Source organism: Ahaetulla prasina, chromosome 9, assembly GCF_028640845.1.
Source record: "Ahaetulla prasina isolate Xishuangbanna chromosome 9, ASM2864084v1, whole genome shotgun sequence".
NCBI lineage: Eukaryota > Metazoa > Chordata > Lepidosauria > Squamata > Colubridae > Ahaetulla > Ahaetulla prasina.
In genome coordinates, this window is record NC_080547.1 from 30,540,216 (window position 1) to 30,557,333 (window position 17,118).

The 17,118-nt window shown below is 40.4% G+C and overlaps 1 protein-coding gene across 2 annotated transcripts; it reads left to right on the forward strand.

The window, feature by feature from the left end:
- The first annotated feature begins 5,822 nt into the window (after nucleotides 1-5,822).
- On the forward strand, nucleotides 5,823-15,507 carry PLPBP (pyridoxal phosphate binding protein). 2 transcript variants are annotated; one of them, XM_058194602.1, is made up of 8 exons: nucleotides 5,836-6,124; nucleotides 7,698-7,805; nucleotides 10,018-10,053; nucleotides 10,536-10,611; nucleotides 11,345-11,479; nucleotides 11,953-12,095; nucleotides 12,197-12,295; nucleotides 13,166-15,507. In XM_058194602.1, exons 1-8 carry the CDS (start codon nucleotides 5,846-5,848, stop codon nucleotides 13,301-13,303), a joined length of 1,014 nt encoding a protein of 337 aa, XP_058050585.1. In that variant the 5' UTR covers nucleotides 5,836-5,845; the 3' UTR covers nucleotides 13,304-15,507. The 2 variants fall into 2 exon arrangements, with proteins under 2 accessions (XP_058050586.1, XP_058050585.1); XM_058194603.1 differs by lacking the exon at nucleotides 12,197-12,295 and having other exon boundaries at nucleotides 5,823-6,124.
- Nucleotides 15,508-17,118: the final 1,611 nt, after the last annotated feature.

Consider the following 17,118-nt stretch of genomic DNA (forward strand, 5'->3'; position numbering starts at 1 on the left):
TATGTCAGTTGGTGCTTATTTCAAGATCTGGAGAGACATCTAGACCCAATGTACCTTCCTACCTATAGAAATTGATTGGGACAGTCATGGGACAATGTCAGGTGAGATGGTTCTTTTGCCCTTACATTAAATGCAGCTTTTCCTGGAGAAGTGCTTGTCCTCTGTCTAGAAGTTCTTCTATAATAATATGCAGTTCATAGAGGAAATCAGTAGAGAAGCATAACTTGATTCTGGTTTTCAGATTGTGGTCTGGAATGGACCTGCATAACTACTGATTCCATAATCTTAACACAATCTACTAGCCATGTCATTGTTGTTCACTAGGTAATTGGCAGCCTATTTGCAGAACCCAGATCTATCTGGCCAAGACTCATCATACAGGGCTGCATTCTGGCTTGACTAATCTCCAATGGTGCAACATTGGGGTCTCTCCTGTTCCACTGCTTTATGGATAAAATACACACATCCAGCATTTCTATATTCTGGAAGGCTGCCCTTTGAAGTGATCCACAAGTAGGTGAAATAGTTTGGGAACTGATTCTTAACACTTTTCTGAGAACAGCCCAGCAAACAGGAATCCGAAACACCAAGCTGCATCCGAATCCCTCCTTCAGCAACCAGTGATGTCTCAAATGGTGCCCTCAGTGACTCTGTAAATCCTAAGCTGCTTATTCCATTAGGTGTGTATCTTCCATTAAGAAAGGGGAGGGGTTTGCACGTGGTCCTAGAAATGGCTTGCTCCAAAAACCAGATTGAGAGAATTTTCTGTTCCCCCGAAAGAGGATTTTTTCATTCTTCTTCTTGTCCTGTGCTATTTATTTTGCATAGGCTAGTGTTTCTCAGCCTAAGCAACTTTAAGAAGCGTGGACTTCAACTCTCTGAATTCCTAGCCAGCCATGATGGCTGGTTGAAGAATTCTGGGAGTTGGTCCACATGTCTTACAGTTGTAAAGGTTGAGACATAATAGACTAATAGGGCATCCTGCCAAAAGTTTCTGTTCTAACCTCAAGATTCTGGTACTTGGGATAAGAACCCTTTTAGAGCTGAAATCCTATTTGTAATCCAAACAGTCTGTAACAAAGGCCTTTTTTCCTCCTTGTAGTGGGGGAACCATTTTTTTTAAAAAAAATTCTAATCAATGTTTGCTGATTGAATAGCTGGTGTATCAGTAGCATTCATTTTCCTGCTTTTAAGCAGCAGCAAGTAGGGCTATAATGTCTTGTAACTAGCAGGACCAAGAACCCCAAACCTCTTAGGTGATGATACTCAAAAGACTTTTTTCAACTTAGTCTAATCAGTGCCTCCCACTATAAGATCAGTGCCCAGTAGCCGCAAGGCCTGAATCAGCCCTCTTGCTAAATCATCTTTTGCGTCTGTTCCATGTATTGAGAATGCAAGCTTTCCTAGGTCCTTTTTAAAGTATGCTTTGCCTATGCTGGACAAAGACCAAATAGAAAAACTTCCTGTTTGCTTCTTGTTCTCTTTCCTTTTCTGATTTTTTTCAAACAACCTGGTCAATGTTCAGTTGTCCTCAAGTGAGATGTCCTGCACCTTCCTCCAAATATGCTAGTGAAAAATCCCTCTTGTTCAATTTTGCTCCATCACCTAACTGAGAAGGTGACGTTATGGTATGCTGGGTTTTAAACTTCACGGGAGATTTCTGTCAGTCTGATTACAATCCTCGCTCTTGAAGTGTGACTTTGGGAGAGGGGTGTTTCCACATTAACATTTCTTTTTCTCAACATGCAAGAGGGATTGAGGTGAGCCTCTTTATAAAATGGGGGCTACTATTCGGAATCCGTGGCCTGCAAACTAAATAAAGGGAATCTCAGGCGCTTTGCCACATGTGCCTTAAATTACAAATGAGCTTTTCCTTAGCCCAGGGGGTCCAACCTTGGTAACATTAAGACCATGCTGGCTGGGGTTTCTGGGAGTTGAAGTCCACCAGTCTTAACATTGCCAAGGTTGGATGCCTTAGCCTATTCCTCCCCTTGCAGTTGCTTTCTTCCACGTGTCTTCATTGTCTAAAGCTGAACTAATGTAATGAACATCCAGAGTTCCTCTGAAGTGAAGGAAGCTGTATGGAGAACATCTGTCTGTTTCACTAAAATTGAAAAAAAAAATTAGTAGCTAGCATGAGCATGCTAAAATACCCTTAGTTATGAATCCATAGGAAACTGTTTTGTCTTACAAATAGCCTTTGCTATTATATGAGTTTTTATGGAGGCGATAAGACTTATATTTGGGTTGTATTATACTTCAAGTTGCCAGCACTAAAGAGGTCACACAATTGGCCATATAAAAATACCCTGCAAGTGTATTGATTGGTTGGTATTCTTGAGATATTAACTTTTTGGGTAATACATTTTTAATATAGGAGCATTCGGTCACGTGACCCCTCACCCTTCAATTGACAAGGATACAGTTGATGTACTGGTTTCCCTTTCTGTGTTAGAATTTGGCCTTGACTTGCAGTTGAATTAAACAGTGCTTATGTACAACACAATATAGGCTGTCGGGAAAGTGGAGCAGAAGCATCAAGCATACTTCTCTTTGTATGACTTGTTGTGTACGAATAAAGGCTTGTGAGAGTTATGACATCATTACCCCCAAATTCATGGAGAGAAGCCCCTTAAATGTGCTATTGGTTTTCACACAGTGCATTGTTCTGAACTGGTGCTGCTTGTTGAAATCCCTAGAATTGTAGTAACATCAGGAGTATATGGTGTTTTTGTTTTTTGCTATTCTGGTTTAAAGATTGTCTCATATCTTATATTATAATGCATTATATTATAATGCATTTATAAGCCATGGAAGAATGCCAAGTTACTTTATAAGGCTTTATAAAGTAACTTGGCATTCTTCCATGGCTGATAAATGCAAGCCATAAAGCATTAAGTCCTTTAACATGTGGCTTTGTAATGTATTCCTCTATTCTTCAAAGAAGCCCATTTCTCACTAAGACGAAACAAGAAAGGAATTGTTTTTTAAGGGTGAACCCAAGCTGAAGCTATATCAAATCTAATCAAAAATACCGGGACCTTAATGAGCCCAAGCCAAAGTTTTGACAGTAAAATGTGCAGTACAAGATCAGTTTTCCTCATTCTGATATTGTCCAGTGTTAGGAAATAAGAGATCCAACACATCTGGAAGTCACAGAAGGTGTATACCACATAGAAATTAACTGGGCTGGAGGGGGTATATTAAAAATGTATTTCCCTTCATAGTTGTTCTTCTCTTCTATCACATGCTGCCCAGTGTCCATCCTCCATTACACCTGAGCTTTCAGCAGCAGCTGCTATAGAACAATTAATTGGCAGCAGGTTGTTACTAGCCAAAATTTATCTAGATTCTGTTCGTATCAAAAAATACTGTAGTCAAAATCATGTTGATATTTAACTCTGCACTTCTGGGTTCAGCCATGTTCTTGTTTATTTAAGCTTGTTTTTATGTAGACATCACAGATTTTTCCTTGTCAATTGAAAATATAGAAAGTTTGAAACAAATAGTTCAGAAATGGTATGATAAAATAGCTTAGGTACTAAAATGGATCTGTAACCATTTGTCTTAATTTCTGAATTGTACAGTTGAATTTCATTGCCTGAGTTATGTCCAATCTTGCAATAGAAAAAAGCTGCTATTTTTTGAACTTTCTTCCTACTACAGTTTGCAAGAAACAATTATGCGTGCACTGGAGTATAAAAATAAAGTTAATAAGCATTCACATAAGATTTATGGGAGCAGTGACATTTGATTTTTTTTTCTTCATGTATAAAAGATGAGGATTTCTTTCTCTTTTGCTCAAGCTTTTTTAAACTAGCAAATACTAAATTCCAGCAAAGCCAAAGTATATTATGTGACTTTTTATATAACACTGATGTAAAAACATGGTTTAGAATAAAGCTTTAGGATTTTTTAAATATATGGATTAACTAAATGAAATTTAAATTCTTTTCAATTTTTTTTTAAAAACAGCATTTCATAATTAAGATGTGGGTGATTTTTCCTGATAATTCAATTCTGTCCAGCCCATTAGGTACTAAAAATATTGATTTTTGTGTATGTGTGAAAGAGAATGTGCGTGCAAGAGAGCTGCTTTTTTAAAATGAGCCTTTCTCAACTGCTCACTGTTTGGGTTTCTGAGCAACCACTTTTTCTATTTTCTTTTGTATTATCATTGAACAAAGTAACACTTATTTTCTGTATGCAAGGATGTGAAAAAGGACTTGTATGCTTCAAATGGGCTCTCTATAGGAGGCAATCAATGAATGTTGCTGTCTTTTGGGACATCTGCCGTTCCGCCATGCTGCTGTGTTTCTAATCTGTTGGATTGTTTCCTTAGAAAATTGTGTATTAAACTACCAGTACATTTTGATATTTATTGTAATGACTCAATAAAAATGTTCTTTGCTTTTAGAATAAGTACACCGTAATGTGTGTATTCAGGGGATCTCTTTTCAGAGTGAAAAGTAAGGAGTTACTGCATATATGCTGGGCTCTGAAATAATATTGGCGGGAGGGGGGCACAAAAGTATTTGAAGAATCTAAGAATTGGATAATATCTTGGAAACATTTCCTAAAACAAGAAACACACACAAAAAAATCTTATTTTAAATTGAGACATTTTATGGAGCTAGGCTGCCAAGTATTCCTCTGGGGATCATTAGAACTTGATTATCAGAGATCTTTTATCTTTTTAAACTTCAGACATAAATAATTGAAGCCTTTATAAAGTTGAAACATACGTTTCCCTGCTGTATTATAACTCTTTATGAATGTCCTGGAGAAAAAAAGCAAGATGTCCTGGAGAAAAAGAATGGGAAAAGTGATCCATATTGGGGGAACAAGGTTGGGCGACGGTGGTGGCAGTTGACTTCACATTGTGTGATGCTGTGGTTTATGTAATGTAATGCTTTTGGCCACAGAAGTCAAAAGCATTAGAGCTGAGCAAGTTATGCCAATCAGTCTAGTGGCTCTATAAATATGGAAGATTTGGATGGAATTCTTAATGATATCCATCCTATCCCTCTCTCGCCCTTCCCTCTTTCCAAAATCTTGCATTTTCAGATACATTGGATTCCAAGGACAGCTTCAGCTGATCAGTGGGGAAGATGGGTAGCGGAAGTAGCATCCACAAGCCACTCAATTTGTGTCAACTGGCACAGATCATTCTTGGAGCTCAAGTGATGAGCCATCCAGAAATGGAGCCAAAGTAAAAACAGAGCAGAGGGGGAAAAGCAGGATCAGTGGAAGCAGAGGGAAACCAAAGGTTTCTAGAAATACTGAAAATTAGCAAACTCCTCAGCAGGTAACCTGACTTTGCATTTGCAACGGGGAAGTTGAGTAGGGAGCTTTATGTATCCCAGAGAAAAGCACACCTGCCATCCGTCACTTGGGCAATCTTTAAGGAAGGTGAAGATGGACTGCAACCCTGTGTTGCAGTAGGGATTTGACAGCAGGACCAGGACTGTGACCTGCAGCCTTAACTGCAGGTTACATTACAACCCAGCTAGGTACAGAGCTCTTCCATTTTTTTTATTTATTTTTTTATTTTGTCACAACAGTATATATAAGCATAAGCATGAAAATAACTATATAATATATAAGCATACATATGAGCATAAGTGTGTAACAACTATATTAATTGGATATAATGAAAGAAAGCCATAGGACAGGAATGGTAGGCACGTTTGTGCGCTTATGCACGCATGTTCTCCAACCTCTCGCCCTCGGGCTCATAAGCGTGGCACAGCGTCTCAAGTCTTGGCGCAACCCACTTGTGGCGCGCATGCGTGCTGTAGCTTCCACTTCTCCCGGTTTCTTCGCCCCTCCCGACCTTTCCAAAATGGCCGAAGACGAGGGCTGGTCAGCTGCTTCAGCCCCGCCTCCTTCCGGCCTCTTCTCCCAATCCCGCTGGCCAGCTGAGCGCAACCTCGAGCGGCGATTGGCTCCCGCGTGTGTGGCGGAAGCTGGTGCACTCGGGATCCCGGCGGGGCCGCGCGCAGAGGAAAAGGAGGCCCGGCGAGGAATGTGGAGAGCCGGCATGGCTGCCGGGGAAGGCCTGCCGCAGATGCTCCGGGCGGTCCGGGAGCAAGTGCAGCAGGCGGCGGCCCGGAGGTCCCAGGTGCTTTCTCGGGACTGGGGTGGAGGGCAGGACCCGCCGGGCCCACACTCGCCTGGGTCTGGATGGGCATCGCTGAATCGGCCCTGCGCTCGGACTTCGCATTGGGTGCTTTGGGCTCTTCCCCGCACACCGTCGACGGGCGCCTTCCAAGGCTTGGGGACTACAACTCCCATAATCTTCAGAGGCCGCCCTGGCTGGGAGGCGTAGTCCTCGCGCCTCTGGAGCTCCTCGGGCGGCGAAAGGCGGAATCTTCCAACTGCTTCAAATCCAAATCCTGTGTGGGAGGAAATCCTTTTCCCACCCACAAATATGATTCAAAAGGGGTTGTTGTTGTTGTTTTTGTAGCCGCAACTGCTTTTATCCCCGCCCGGGCGTGTGGAGAAAAGGACGGCATGCAAATATATTCATTTATCCGATTTATATCCCCCTCTTCTGACTTTTGCGGGGCGCCAGGCGGCTTGGAATACAATAGATAAAAGGCACAATCTTAATTTAAAAAAAAACAAAAAACCAACAACTAATATGTGTTATTCTTAGCTGCATGCTTATCACAAAATAGAACGTATAAAATGCACAGTACGAAAATGGTTAAAGTATGTATGCGTTATCATTAACTGCATGGTTTACAATAAAACAATGCTTAAAAGACATGATATAAAAATATGTTGACATACGTATTATTATGAAATGATTAGCTGTGTGGAGAATGGCTAGGCTGATGTCAGAGTTAAATCAAGTCATGGGGAGAAACTTGCCTTCTGCTGCCTTTCCCCTCATTCATTTCGATTTAAATCTAATATCAGCCTAGCTGTTCTATGCATCTGATGAAGTGAGCAGCGGCTCTCAAAAGCGTTTGCCTTTTAGTTCAATTTGTTAGTAGGAAAAGGGGATCCCAGGCTTCTCCTGAATTTTTAATCCCAAATTTAACTCTCCAATAATAAATTCCAAGTGAAAGGGGTGAGGCATCTAAAGATGCAGAATCCTTTTGTCTGTGAGAATGTCCATTTGATTTTAATGCATTCTTTAAGGTGCTATAAAATCGTTATTTTTTCATTGTGTTTTGCATAGTATTTTTACATAGTGTTATTCATCACTATGGTTAGATAAACTGAATATAGGAAATCCTTAACTTGTTTTTATCCAGTGGGCTTGGGAAATCCTAGAGATAGGGGAGCCCGTAAGATGGGCTTTGGTCTCTTCACCCATGTATTAATTTTATTTGTACTATTTGTGATTAACTACTGTTTAAACTAACTGGTGACTTATTATACACCCAGAGATGGGTAGCTATATAAATCCAATAAATAAATAAATAAATTGCCTTATTCCAGGAATATGCAATTTGATCCTCTCCGTGTCTTTTGGATTGTGTCTGACCCAATCCATGGACAACATTGCCAATGAACAAAGCTTGTAGGAGTGATTCAAAATGTGAAAGGGAACCAGGTTGCCCTCCTTTTGTTTGCTGTTACCTGATAAGTTGATGGGTCTTTAGTGATTGCTTTCCACATTCTGCTTATCAAAAAGCCTGTATAGACTTGCTCATCTTCTTTTTTATTCTTTGCAAATGCAGACCTTACCTACCATACCACCTCGTTTAGTGGCTGTCAGTAAAACCAAACCAGCAGAAATGGTCATTGAGGCTTACAATCATGGACAGCGCAGCTTTGGAGAAAACTATGTGAGTACCTAGCTTAATCTAAGGTTGAAAGACAGGAAGGAACGAGGCACGAGCCTCCTGGCGCCCAGTCTAATTGATAAGATAGGATGGGATGAGGTAAAATAAGATAACCTTTATTGTCATTTTTTACTGTGATATGTGTGCACACTGGCACACATTAAGAATGAAATTGCCTGCTCCCAAAAGAAAGTACATCTACCCATACACACATACAACACATGCTATATACATGCAGTATATCACAGAAGTGAGTACACCCACTCACATTTTGTAAATATTTAAGTATATCTTTTCATGTGACAACACTGAAGAAATGACACTTGGCTACAATGTAAAGTAGTGAGTACACTGCTTGTATAACAGTGTAAATGTGCTGTCCCCTCAAAATAACGCAACACACAGCCATTAATGTCTAAGCTGGTGGCAACAAAAGTGAGTAGCTTATTAGTAACCTATGACTATCACTTAGTGTTGCATCTTACGATTCTTGATGAATGGATTTTATTTTTCGTTATGTACACTGAAAGCTTATGCATCAAAGACAAATTCCTTGTGTATCCAATCACACTTGGCCAATAAAGAATTCTATTCTAGTCTATTCCTCCATCTATCTATAGACATCACTGTCCATTTTGAATACATAGTGGAAAGAGGAAATTTGAGAATTCATACACCAAATACTGCCATTTTTGGCCTCCCGAAGCCCCGCCACACGCAACCTGTTTTTGCAAAAAACAAGCCCATTTTTCACAAAAACAGGGTGCATAGGCTTTGGGAGGCCTGCAGAGTGTTCCTATGGGCTGGGGAGAGCAAAAATGCCCCCATATTTGTGAAAAATGGGCCTGCTTTTGGCGTCCCAAACCCTCCACATTTCGCGTTTTTGTCCTCCCCGGCCCCCAGGATCTCTCTGCAGGCCTCCCAAACCCAAACTTCCTAGGGGCCAGGGAGGGCAAAAACTTTTTTTTCTTGCTTACCTCTTCAAAATTTTGGTGTGTCTTATACTCCAGTTCACCTTATAATCCAAAAAATACGGTATATTCATATATGGAACAAAACTGACTGAATCTAGATGTTCTGCTTCAGATAACATGAAGCCTCATCCCAAAAGGTAACAAGGAAAATTTTATTTTGACTTTGGAACCTGCCAGCTAAAGTTAAATCAGGCTAATCATTCCTGAAGCAAAGAAAATTAAAGATGCTAACATAAGATCCCTGAGTTGGTTCAAGTAAGGTTACAGCTTTTTTTTTTAATTTCTTTTTGTCACAACAGTATACATAAACAATTGTCATAGATAAAACAACATATCTCGAAGAATATATATATATATGTAGGTCTTTGGTTGTTCGGGTTTTCTCCCATGTAAAATTGGAAATGTCTTGGCAACGTTTCGACGAAGTCTCATTCGTCATCTTCAGGCATTGCTCCCAGAAGCACGAAGCTGAAGCCTGAAGATGACGAATGAGACTTCGTCGAAACGTTGCCAAGACATTTCCAATTTTACACGGGAGAAAACCCGAACAACCAAAGACCTACATACAAACACCCGTGAAAACCTCAGAAAACAAATATATATATATATATATATAAGTAAAAAAATATGCATCAACTATATTAATTTGATATAATGAGAACAATAGGACAGGAACGGTAGGCACTTTTGTGCTCTTATGCACGCCCCTTACAATAAATAAGCTTCTTATTTATTTATTTATGAAAAATAAGCTTCTTATTTTTCAGCTGCTCGAAGTATATATATGCTCATTCATTGTATCTTCCAGCAGAATGCAACCTTCTCTGAAAAAGGTTGAGGTGGTAAAAGCAGTTAAAATTGATTTGAGTACTTCCCAACAGAGAGAGTTGATACATATGCGAAATGTATTTGTTATCTTTCATTTTATGATTTACCTACCATTATGTAGTAGTGTTGATACATATGCGAAGTTAATTTGTTTTTATAACCCTAATACATTTATTTAAGCAAATAGAATAGAGCACCACATTTCTATTGGATGTACATGTACAAAGATGGTACTGTTTATTCAGGACAAATGAGCAGATGGTGACACCATGCATAGTTTGGGCAGAAGTTTCTTCTCTTTCCTGTAACTTACTTTTCCTAATGCTCTTTTTGTATTGTCAGTTATGACAGTCTGCATGAAATAAATGAAAGTAAACTGTGAAACCTTAATTGGATGTTTTTATTTTCCATAGGTCCAAGAATTATTAGAAAAGGCATCAGATTCCAGAGTAAGTAGTGGTATGTGTATTTCTTAGATAAAAATATCAAGTGGTCTGTATTCTGATCAATGTAGAACATACCATTGTTGGAATAAATTAACTACTCATTTGTTCTGCAGAAAATTCCTCCCTATTGAAATTTTGAACTTACTCTAGGTCTAAATAAAAGACATAGAACTTGAATAAGGTGGTTCTTTGTCCTTGAGAGCCCTAGTAATTTGAAACAATTTTCTCATCTGGGTTGTTCTGGAATCTGGTTGAGGTTATTAACAATAATAATTAAGTAAAGTTAAACATGAACACACAGCAACAACAATACACACACACACACATAAGATTTTGGCTGATATTTTTGCCTTTGTGTGAAAATTGGAATTTTTTGTGACTTTTAATCTTGTATCTTTATATAGCAGTTTTGATGGATAAATATAAAATAATGCCATTATATGTTTCAAGCCAGAGTATCACATTCCTTGTTGTCTCGATCTTAGATTCTTTCTTCTTGTCCGGAGATTAAATGGCATTTTATTGGCCATCTGCAGAAGAGTAATGTCAACAAGCTAATCGGTAATTATATTTGCTTTTAGTACTGATTTAAGAGACAGTAGGGAAAAAACTTACTATAGCAAGAAAGGCCTGATGTGATCTGTTCAGTTTGCTTTGGTATTTCAGATTATGATGTGTGTATTTATTTTATTAAATGTATGTACCACCCATCTCACTATCAAGTGACTGTTTGTGCATTAGTTAGTTGAATGGAGGGATGAAATAAAGCATAGGAAATGTTTGTGATCAGATTGTATTGGGCAAGGAACAGTCCACTCTCTCTTCTGTGCAAATCTTCCAATCTTAGGAATCTATGCCTTATTGTATTTAATTATTTTGTACCATTTATGTAAATGGTGCTTAATAAATGACTAATATGACAGGTGTATCCAAGGAACTTCTAGAATTGATGCAAGAAAACAGAGGTAGTGGGAAAATGCATAGAATATAGAACAAACATACAGCCAATTCACTGAACTACATTAGTCTAATTCAATGTATTTTAAGTATCAGTGGGAACAAACCCTCTTCCACTTTCGTAACTTATTAACCACTTACTATTGAATTTAGGAATAAAAAGATATGTTTCTCAACAGAGTCTGCATAGCTGATTTCTCAGCAGGGCCTGCATGGCTGGCTGTGGAATTTTGGAAGTTTTAGTCCACAGGTCTTAACGTTGCCATGTTTGAGGAACATTGGTCTAGTGTACGTCACAAATGTAATATTTGCTAAGACCCTTTTTTATTTGTTTTAGTGGTGCCAAACCTATTTATGCTGGAAACAGTGGATTCCGTTAAACTGGCAGATAAGGTGAATAGTACTTGGCAAAAAAAGAACTCTTCTGAAAAGCTAAAGATCATGGTGCAAGTAAACACCAGTGGAGAAATGAGTAAGTAGACCAGGTGTTGTTCTTCTACACACGAACATGACTGAGTCATAATAAGGTTTTGGCTGGTTTGCCTGCTTTACTATAAAGTCAAGAAGCTCATTTTTGAGAACTTCTGATGTACACATTCACTGGCTGGAGAGAAGTGACATCTATACTTTGCAGAGTTTGGTAGGATATATGTAAAAGTCATGGGCCTACAGGTGTGCATGTTTGGATTTGATATCACTTGGAAAACCTACACCCCCAACAGGTTACTTATGGGCTTCCCTTTACAAATACCACACCAGTTGTGCTGGGGTAGTTAAATTGCCAGCAAATGACTCCAAGGTCATTCTCCATGAGTATGGAGGAATAGTGTGTCATTAGTAAAGAGTCTCTCTTGCCATAATTGTGAATGCCTCTTGCTGGGGGAGTGCATCTTCCTGCAGACAACTCCATCTACAGAAAATGCATTGATATATTCTCTTTTATAGGTAAACACGGGCTTCCGCCAGGGGAACTAATCACAACGGTAGAACACATCCTTCAGAAGTGTCCCAATCTGGAATTTGTTGGTTTGATGACAATTGGAAGCTTTGGGCATGATCTCAGTAAGGGTCCCAATCCTGACTTCCAGGTGGGTGAAATTTTGAGAGATAATAATGGTAGGCAAATCTTGGCTTTTAAGGAAAAGATTGAGCTATGTTCTTCTCCCCTTCCCCTAACATCTCTCTCCAGTTGTTAATATCTCTGCGTCAAGAACTGTGTGAAAAGCTCAATATCCCAATTGAAAAGGTTGAGCTGAGCATGGGGATGTCTACAGACTTTCAACATGCAGTAAGTCTGTTTGTCATTTTGCCACAGATTATCAGAAACCTTTTGACATTGTCATCTTTCCCACTGAAGGAAGCTACCAAGGGCTCTAGATAATCTTTCCTAATCTAATACCCTCCTGAATTGTCAAGTTGTAAATGAATGGACTTATTTCCAGCTAAGTGGAATGGTCCATCTATTCCATTATAATCCAAGGAACTGTTAAACAGTGGACCAGTTGATCTAGAAAGTAGGCAAGTTCTTTTTCTTTGGATTTATTCAAATAAAAGCTAAGCATCATCCACTGGAACCTTTCATTCAGAACTCTTACCATCTGAACTTGGATTTTTTTTTGATGGGATGCAAAGCATGTAATTTATCACAGAACATAAAATTATGGCGGATTCCACTATGGTTTGTCCATCAGAATAGACTACAGGGAGCTATAGTTCAAAGACAGCACAGTTCCATATTAAGAAGATTAATAGGCATCTCCTATTAGAAAGACTAGCTAGAAGTCCTTAAATTCTGAGATTATAATAGGTAACTGCTAGAGTAGATAGTACTGGCCAGATGCACCAAATGTGCTCCTATAAATCAGCTTGTATTGAGTTTTGATTCATTCATTTTGATTGGAATAGATGTTTTCTATTGCCATTTGATCAGTGGGCCTGTGAGGCAGGCAGTCTCAATTCCATTCCACCAGTTGCCTAAAACCAGTGTTTATCCACACTAGCCAATGATGGGTATGCTTCAGAACCCAGAATTCTCAGTTGCCAAGATTGGGGATCTCCCATTCTTGCTCCAGATTCCTAGCTAAGGACGAAGGAGGTTCCTTCAGTTCATGTCACACTCCTAACAGTGGTTCTTTCTCTCACCTTTAACTCTGAACAGATTGAAGTGGGATCTACCAATGTCAGAATTGGAAGCACCATCTTCGGAGAGCGCAGCTACCCCAACAAACCTGCTAGTGACAAAACCCAGAAGGAGGTCAAAGACAGATTGGAGAATTTGACTCTGAAGGAGAACTAATAGCAGAGGCCTAACGGATTCCCTCTGTTGGAGAGAATCTGCTTGGATACCCAGGCACTTGACTCTTCCTTTGTACTGATTGCAGTGGAGCACTAGCAGGTAATTGGCAGGTGTGACAGGGTGTGACAGGGACTTCAGCAGCTGTACCTTTATTCTTGTATATCCATTGAGGTTGCATTTATAGAAAAAAACAGCAGCACCTGTGATTGACTTCAGTACTTTAACTGCAGTGACTTTAAATAGCTACACTGGATAACCATTTGACTTAAACTAGACTTGATCTGGGCAGAACACCATTTCCAGGAGGGGCCATGATGCGTTTCTAATCAGAGGCATGTTTCTTGTTTGCTTCCCCTTGAAGCAAGGTTGCCTTAGGGAAAGGTTATTCTCCACCCTTCCGCTCCCAAAGCTTTTATGGATCAACTTTTGTGCTTCATCAGAATCAGAATCTTTGCTATCTTTAATCTTTTTGTGGCATTTCAGAAAACCTGCTCAGATTGGGTGGTTTGCTAAGTAGTCCACAGGGGAAGGATAAATAGGGATCCCAATGAATATCAAACCTACCCCTGGATCTGAGATTTGGAAGAGACTGCAGCTGAAATTGTTCTCGTGACTTACCACTGCCGACTAGCTCTGCTGTACCATTTGCTCTATAATGTAGTCTTGGGGTTTCTTTCCTTTATTTGAATCAAGTAAATTTTGGAACGATTCTGATAGGAAGCAGGATGGCTCTGCTTGTAAAAGCCAAGAAACCTGCTGGCTCTGCCGCCAACGTGCAGGGTGATCTCTTAACCGTGCTGTGCCTGATCCCTATATGAGAAATGGGACTGACCTACCTCACGTGGCAAATCGAGGGGTGGCTGGGTGCGAAACCTCTCCCCCTCGCTATCATCATTCCATAGGAAAGGCAGTGCAGCTGCAGAATAAAGCAGCTTTCAGTGTCTGCCTAACCGAAGGCCAAGCAAGATCTTGCAGCCAGCCATGATTTGCTCGCCTGTGCGTTCATGTGCACAGATGAGACAGATGAAATTGCAAGATTGGAAGTGCACATATGCAAATAATGGTTTTCCAGGGCAAACTTTGGAATTTCTGCATTTTAATGCAAAGCTCTGTCTTTCCAGGTTTGATGTCTGGGGTGTTAGTAAATGATGATGGGTTATTTCTCCCACTGTATATATTTTCCCCCATCCTTTAAAAAGTATACCTTGACTAAAACCTTATTGAAACAGAATGCATTGCTAAAGATCCATTGGAATAGTCATCCTTCCTTCTGCAAACCCCAGTTGATGAAAATGTTTACCGTGGAATCTGTTTTGTAACTCACATATTGACAATCTACTTGAAAGCCTGGCCTCATGCTATAAGTGATCTTGGCAGAAATATGTGTTAATTTTTTTTTTTAAAAACTCCTTTTTTCCCTCTAGCAAAATGCTTCTAGCTCTGTGCATCTCTGGAATAATTTAACGGTGTATCTTTGAGTCCATTGCGATATAAAACACATGCTTGACTCGTAGAAAGCTCCAGATTTAATCCCAGCACCCCCAAATAAAAGGGTAGCAGATTATGGGTCTGAATTCTACGTGGCGTTTCCAACACCCAGTAGCAATCGTAGAATGCATTGGACTTACCAGATGAGATTCCTTACCAAGGTAAAAGCCAGTTCCCTTTATTTCTAAATTTGGGAGTCACTTGCTTGCTCACATCTTTGACTCCATCTATATGCTACTAACGCTGTCACGTCTGATTGTTTGTAAACTTCAAATGGGCAAAACGTTGCATTCATAGGACAACAGATTTTGAATCGATGTACCTCAAACAGGCTACCTTACAGAATGCATCCAAAATCCAGGATCCTGCAAGCTTCCTACAAGGAAAGTCAGTGGGGAAGCCAGCAGGAAATCGGATATCACTCCCGCTCCTTCTGCTATTTTGTCTGCTCATGGTCATGCTACTTCTGTGTTTAAGTAAGGAAATATTTCTGAAATGGTGACCCAACAGGGTTGTCTGGTTCTAATATATAACTGCAAGGTACAGAACATCCTGCTAGCCAATCTTTTACAGCGCAGGTGCAATGCTAAATGCGGTCTAAACTGACCTATCCCAGTCCCTGAGCTCCACAGTCCTTTCTTTGTCTTAAGAATAAAACTAGTTGTGAATCGAGATACTATGCTGCTTACTAAGCTATTAAAGATATATTTTTTTCTGTCCTGTGGTGGTGTGGATGTTTGAGCAGAGAGCTATATGCATCTTGTTGGACTTTTATTGCCACATCCAGGACTTCTGTTTTGGTATCTGGTGAGAAGAGTGTAGTTGTTAAGAAAGTATATTACTGGACTAAGGGAGGAGTGTCTGTCACTCTAGGGACCAAGCTAGGTTGACATGGAGAAGGTGGGCAAGCAGATGGCACTTTTCAAGAATGCAAAGTCAGTAATGGATCTTCAGGTGCCTGCTGCTCTTAAGACAAGTGCAAAAAATGGATTGCAAGCATCCTTTTCATAGACCCTTGAGGTCATACCCCTAAGACTGAGCTGGTCCCTAAACATGTTCAGTGAGAAATAGCAGAGGGGCAATAGGGTGCCTTAAACCTTACATTTTCTCCTTAACCTCACTGTCCATCCCCAAAAGTGGTCCTGGCCTCACCACATATACAGGTAGTCTTCAACTTACAACAGTTCATTTAATGACCATTCAAAGTTACAACGGCACTGAAAAAAGTGACAAAACCATTTTTTACACTTAGGACCATTGCAGCATCCCTGTGGTCATGTGATTTACATTCGGGTGCTTGACAACTGACTCGGTTGCAGTGTCCTGGATCCTGTGATCTCCCTTTGCGGCCTTCTGACGAGCAAAATCAATGGGGAAACCAGGTTCACTTAACAAAGCTTTGTGCAGCTCAGAAGCCCACAAATACTGCATCCATCTGCCCTACAGGTTTTTAGTTCAGAGCGAAATACAAGTAATCCCCCCGGTTACAAGCATTCCCTTAGCAAAGGTTCAAAGTTACTCGATAAGCACCCCCTGGAGTTTGCAAATAAGTTCCAAAACTACGAATTTTGCAGCACCACAGCAGTTGTTCACCCTTATGAACAACCGCAGAGGGTCTGCAACATTTGTCCTGAATGTTGCCGGCCAAAATAGAGCTTCCAAGGGGCAGATCCGCCACTGCGGGCCTCCCCCAGCCCATTGCAGACCGAAATGGAGCTTCCAGGGGGTGGATCCACCCTTCAGAAGCTCCATTTCGGCCAGCAACATGGCAGGCAAAGCCTGTGGAGGCCTAAATGGAGCATTGAAGGGGTGCATGTGACTGAGAGGCTGAAGAGGAGATAGTTTGCTAGGTCTTCACAAGGTAAATGACCTGGCGCAACAGGTTGGTTGGGAGGAAAACGATTGTGGGGAGCATGAGGTATTTCAGCGGGTCAGTGAGGCCCTGAGTGGTCTTAGGCAGGTGGCCAGTTCCATCACTAGGCCCCCCATGGCCTTCCCCACCCTGAAAGACTTTGGGCACTTTATGAGCCTCACATTCAATTAGTGAATGCATGGGCAAAAGAAGGGAGTGATTTCGTTCAAGGTACAAGATTCACTCTCACAAATCCTCAGGTTACGAATGGAATGGGCAGGCTCCATTACATGCGTAACTGGAGGACTACCTGTACTACTTGGTCTTATGACCACAACTGGGCTCAGAGTTTCCATTGTTAAGCAAGGAAGTGGTTAAATGACTGGCACACTGTTTTATTACCTTTTTTTTTTTTTTTGGCTACCATTAACCAAATCACTGCAGTTGTTAAGTAAATCATGTGGCTGTTATGTGA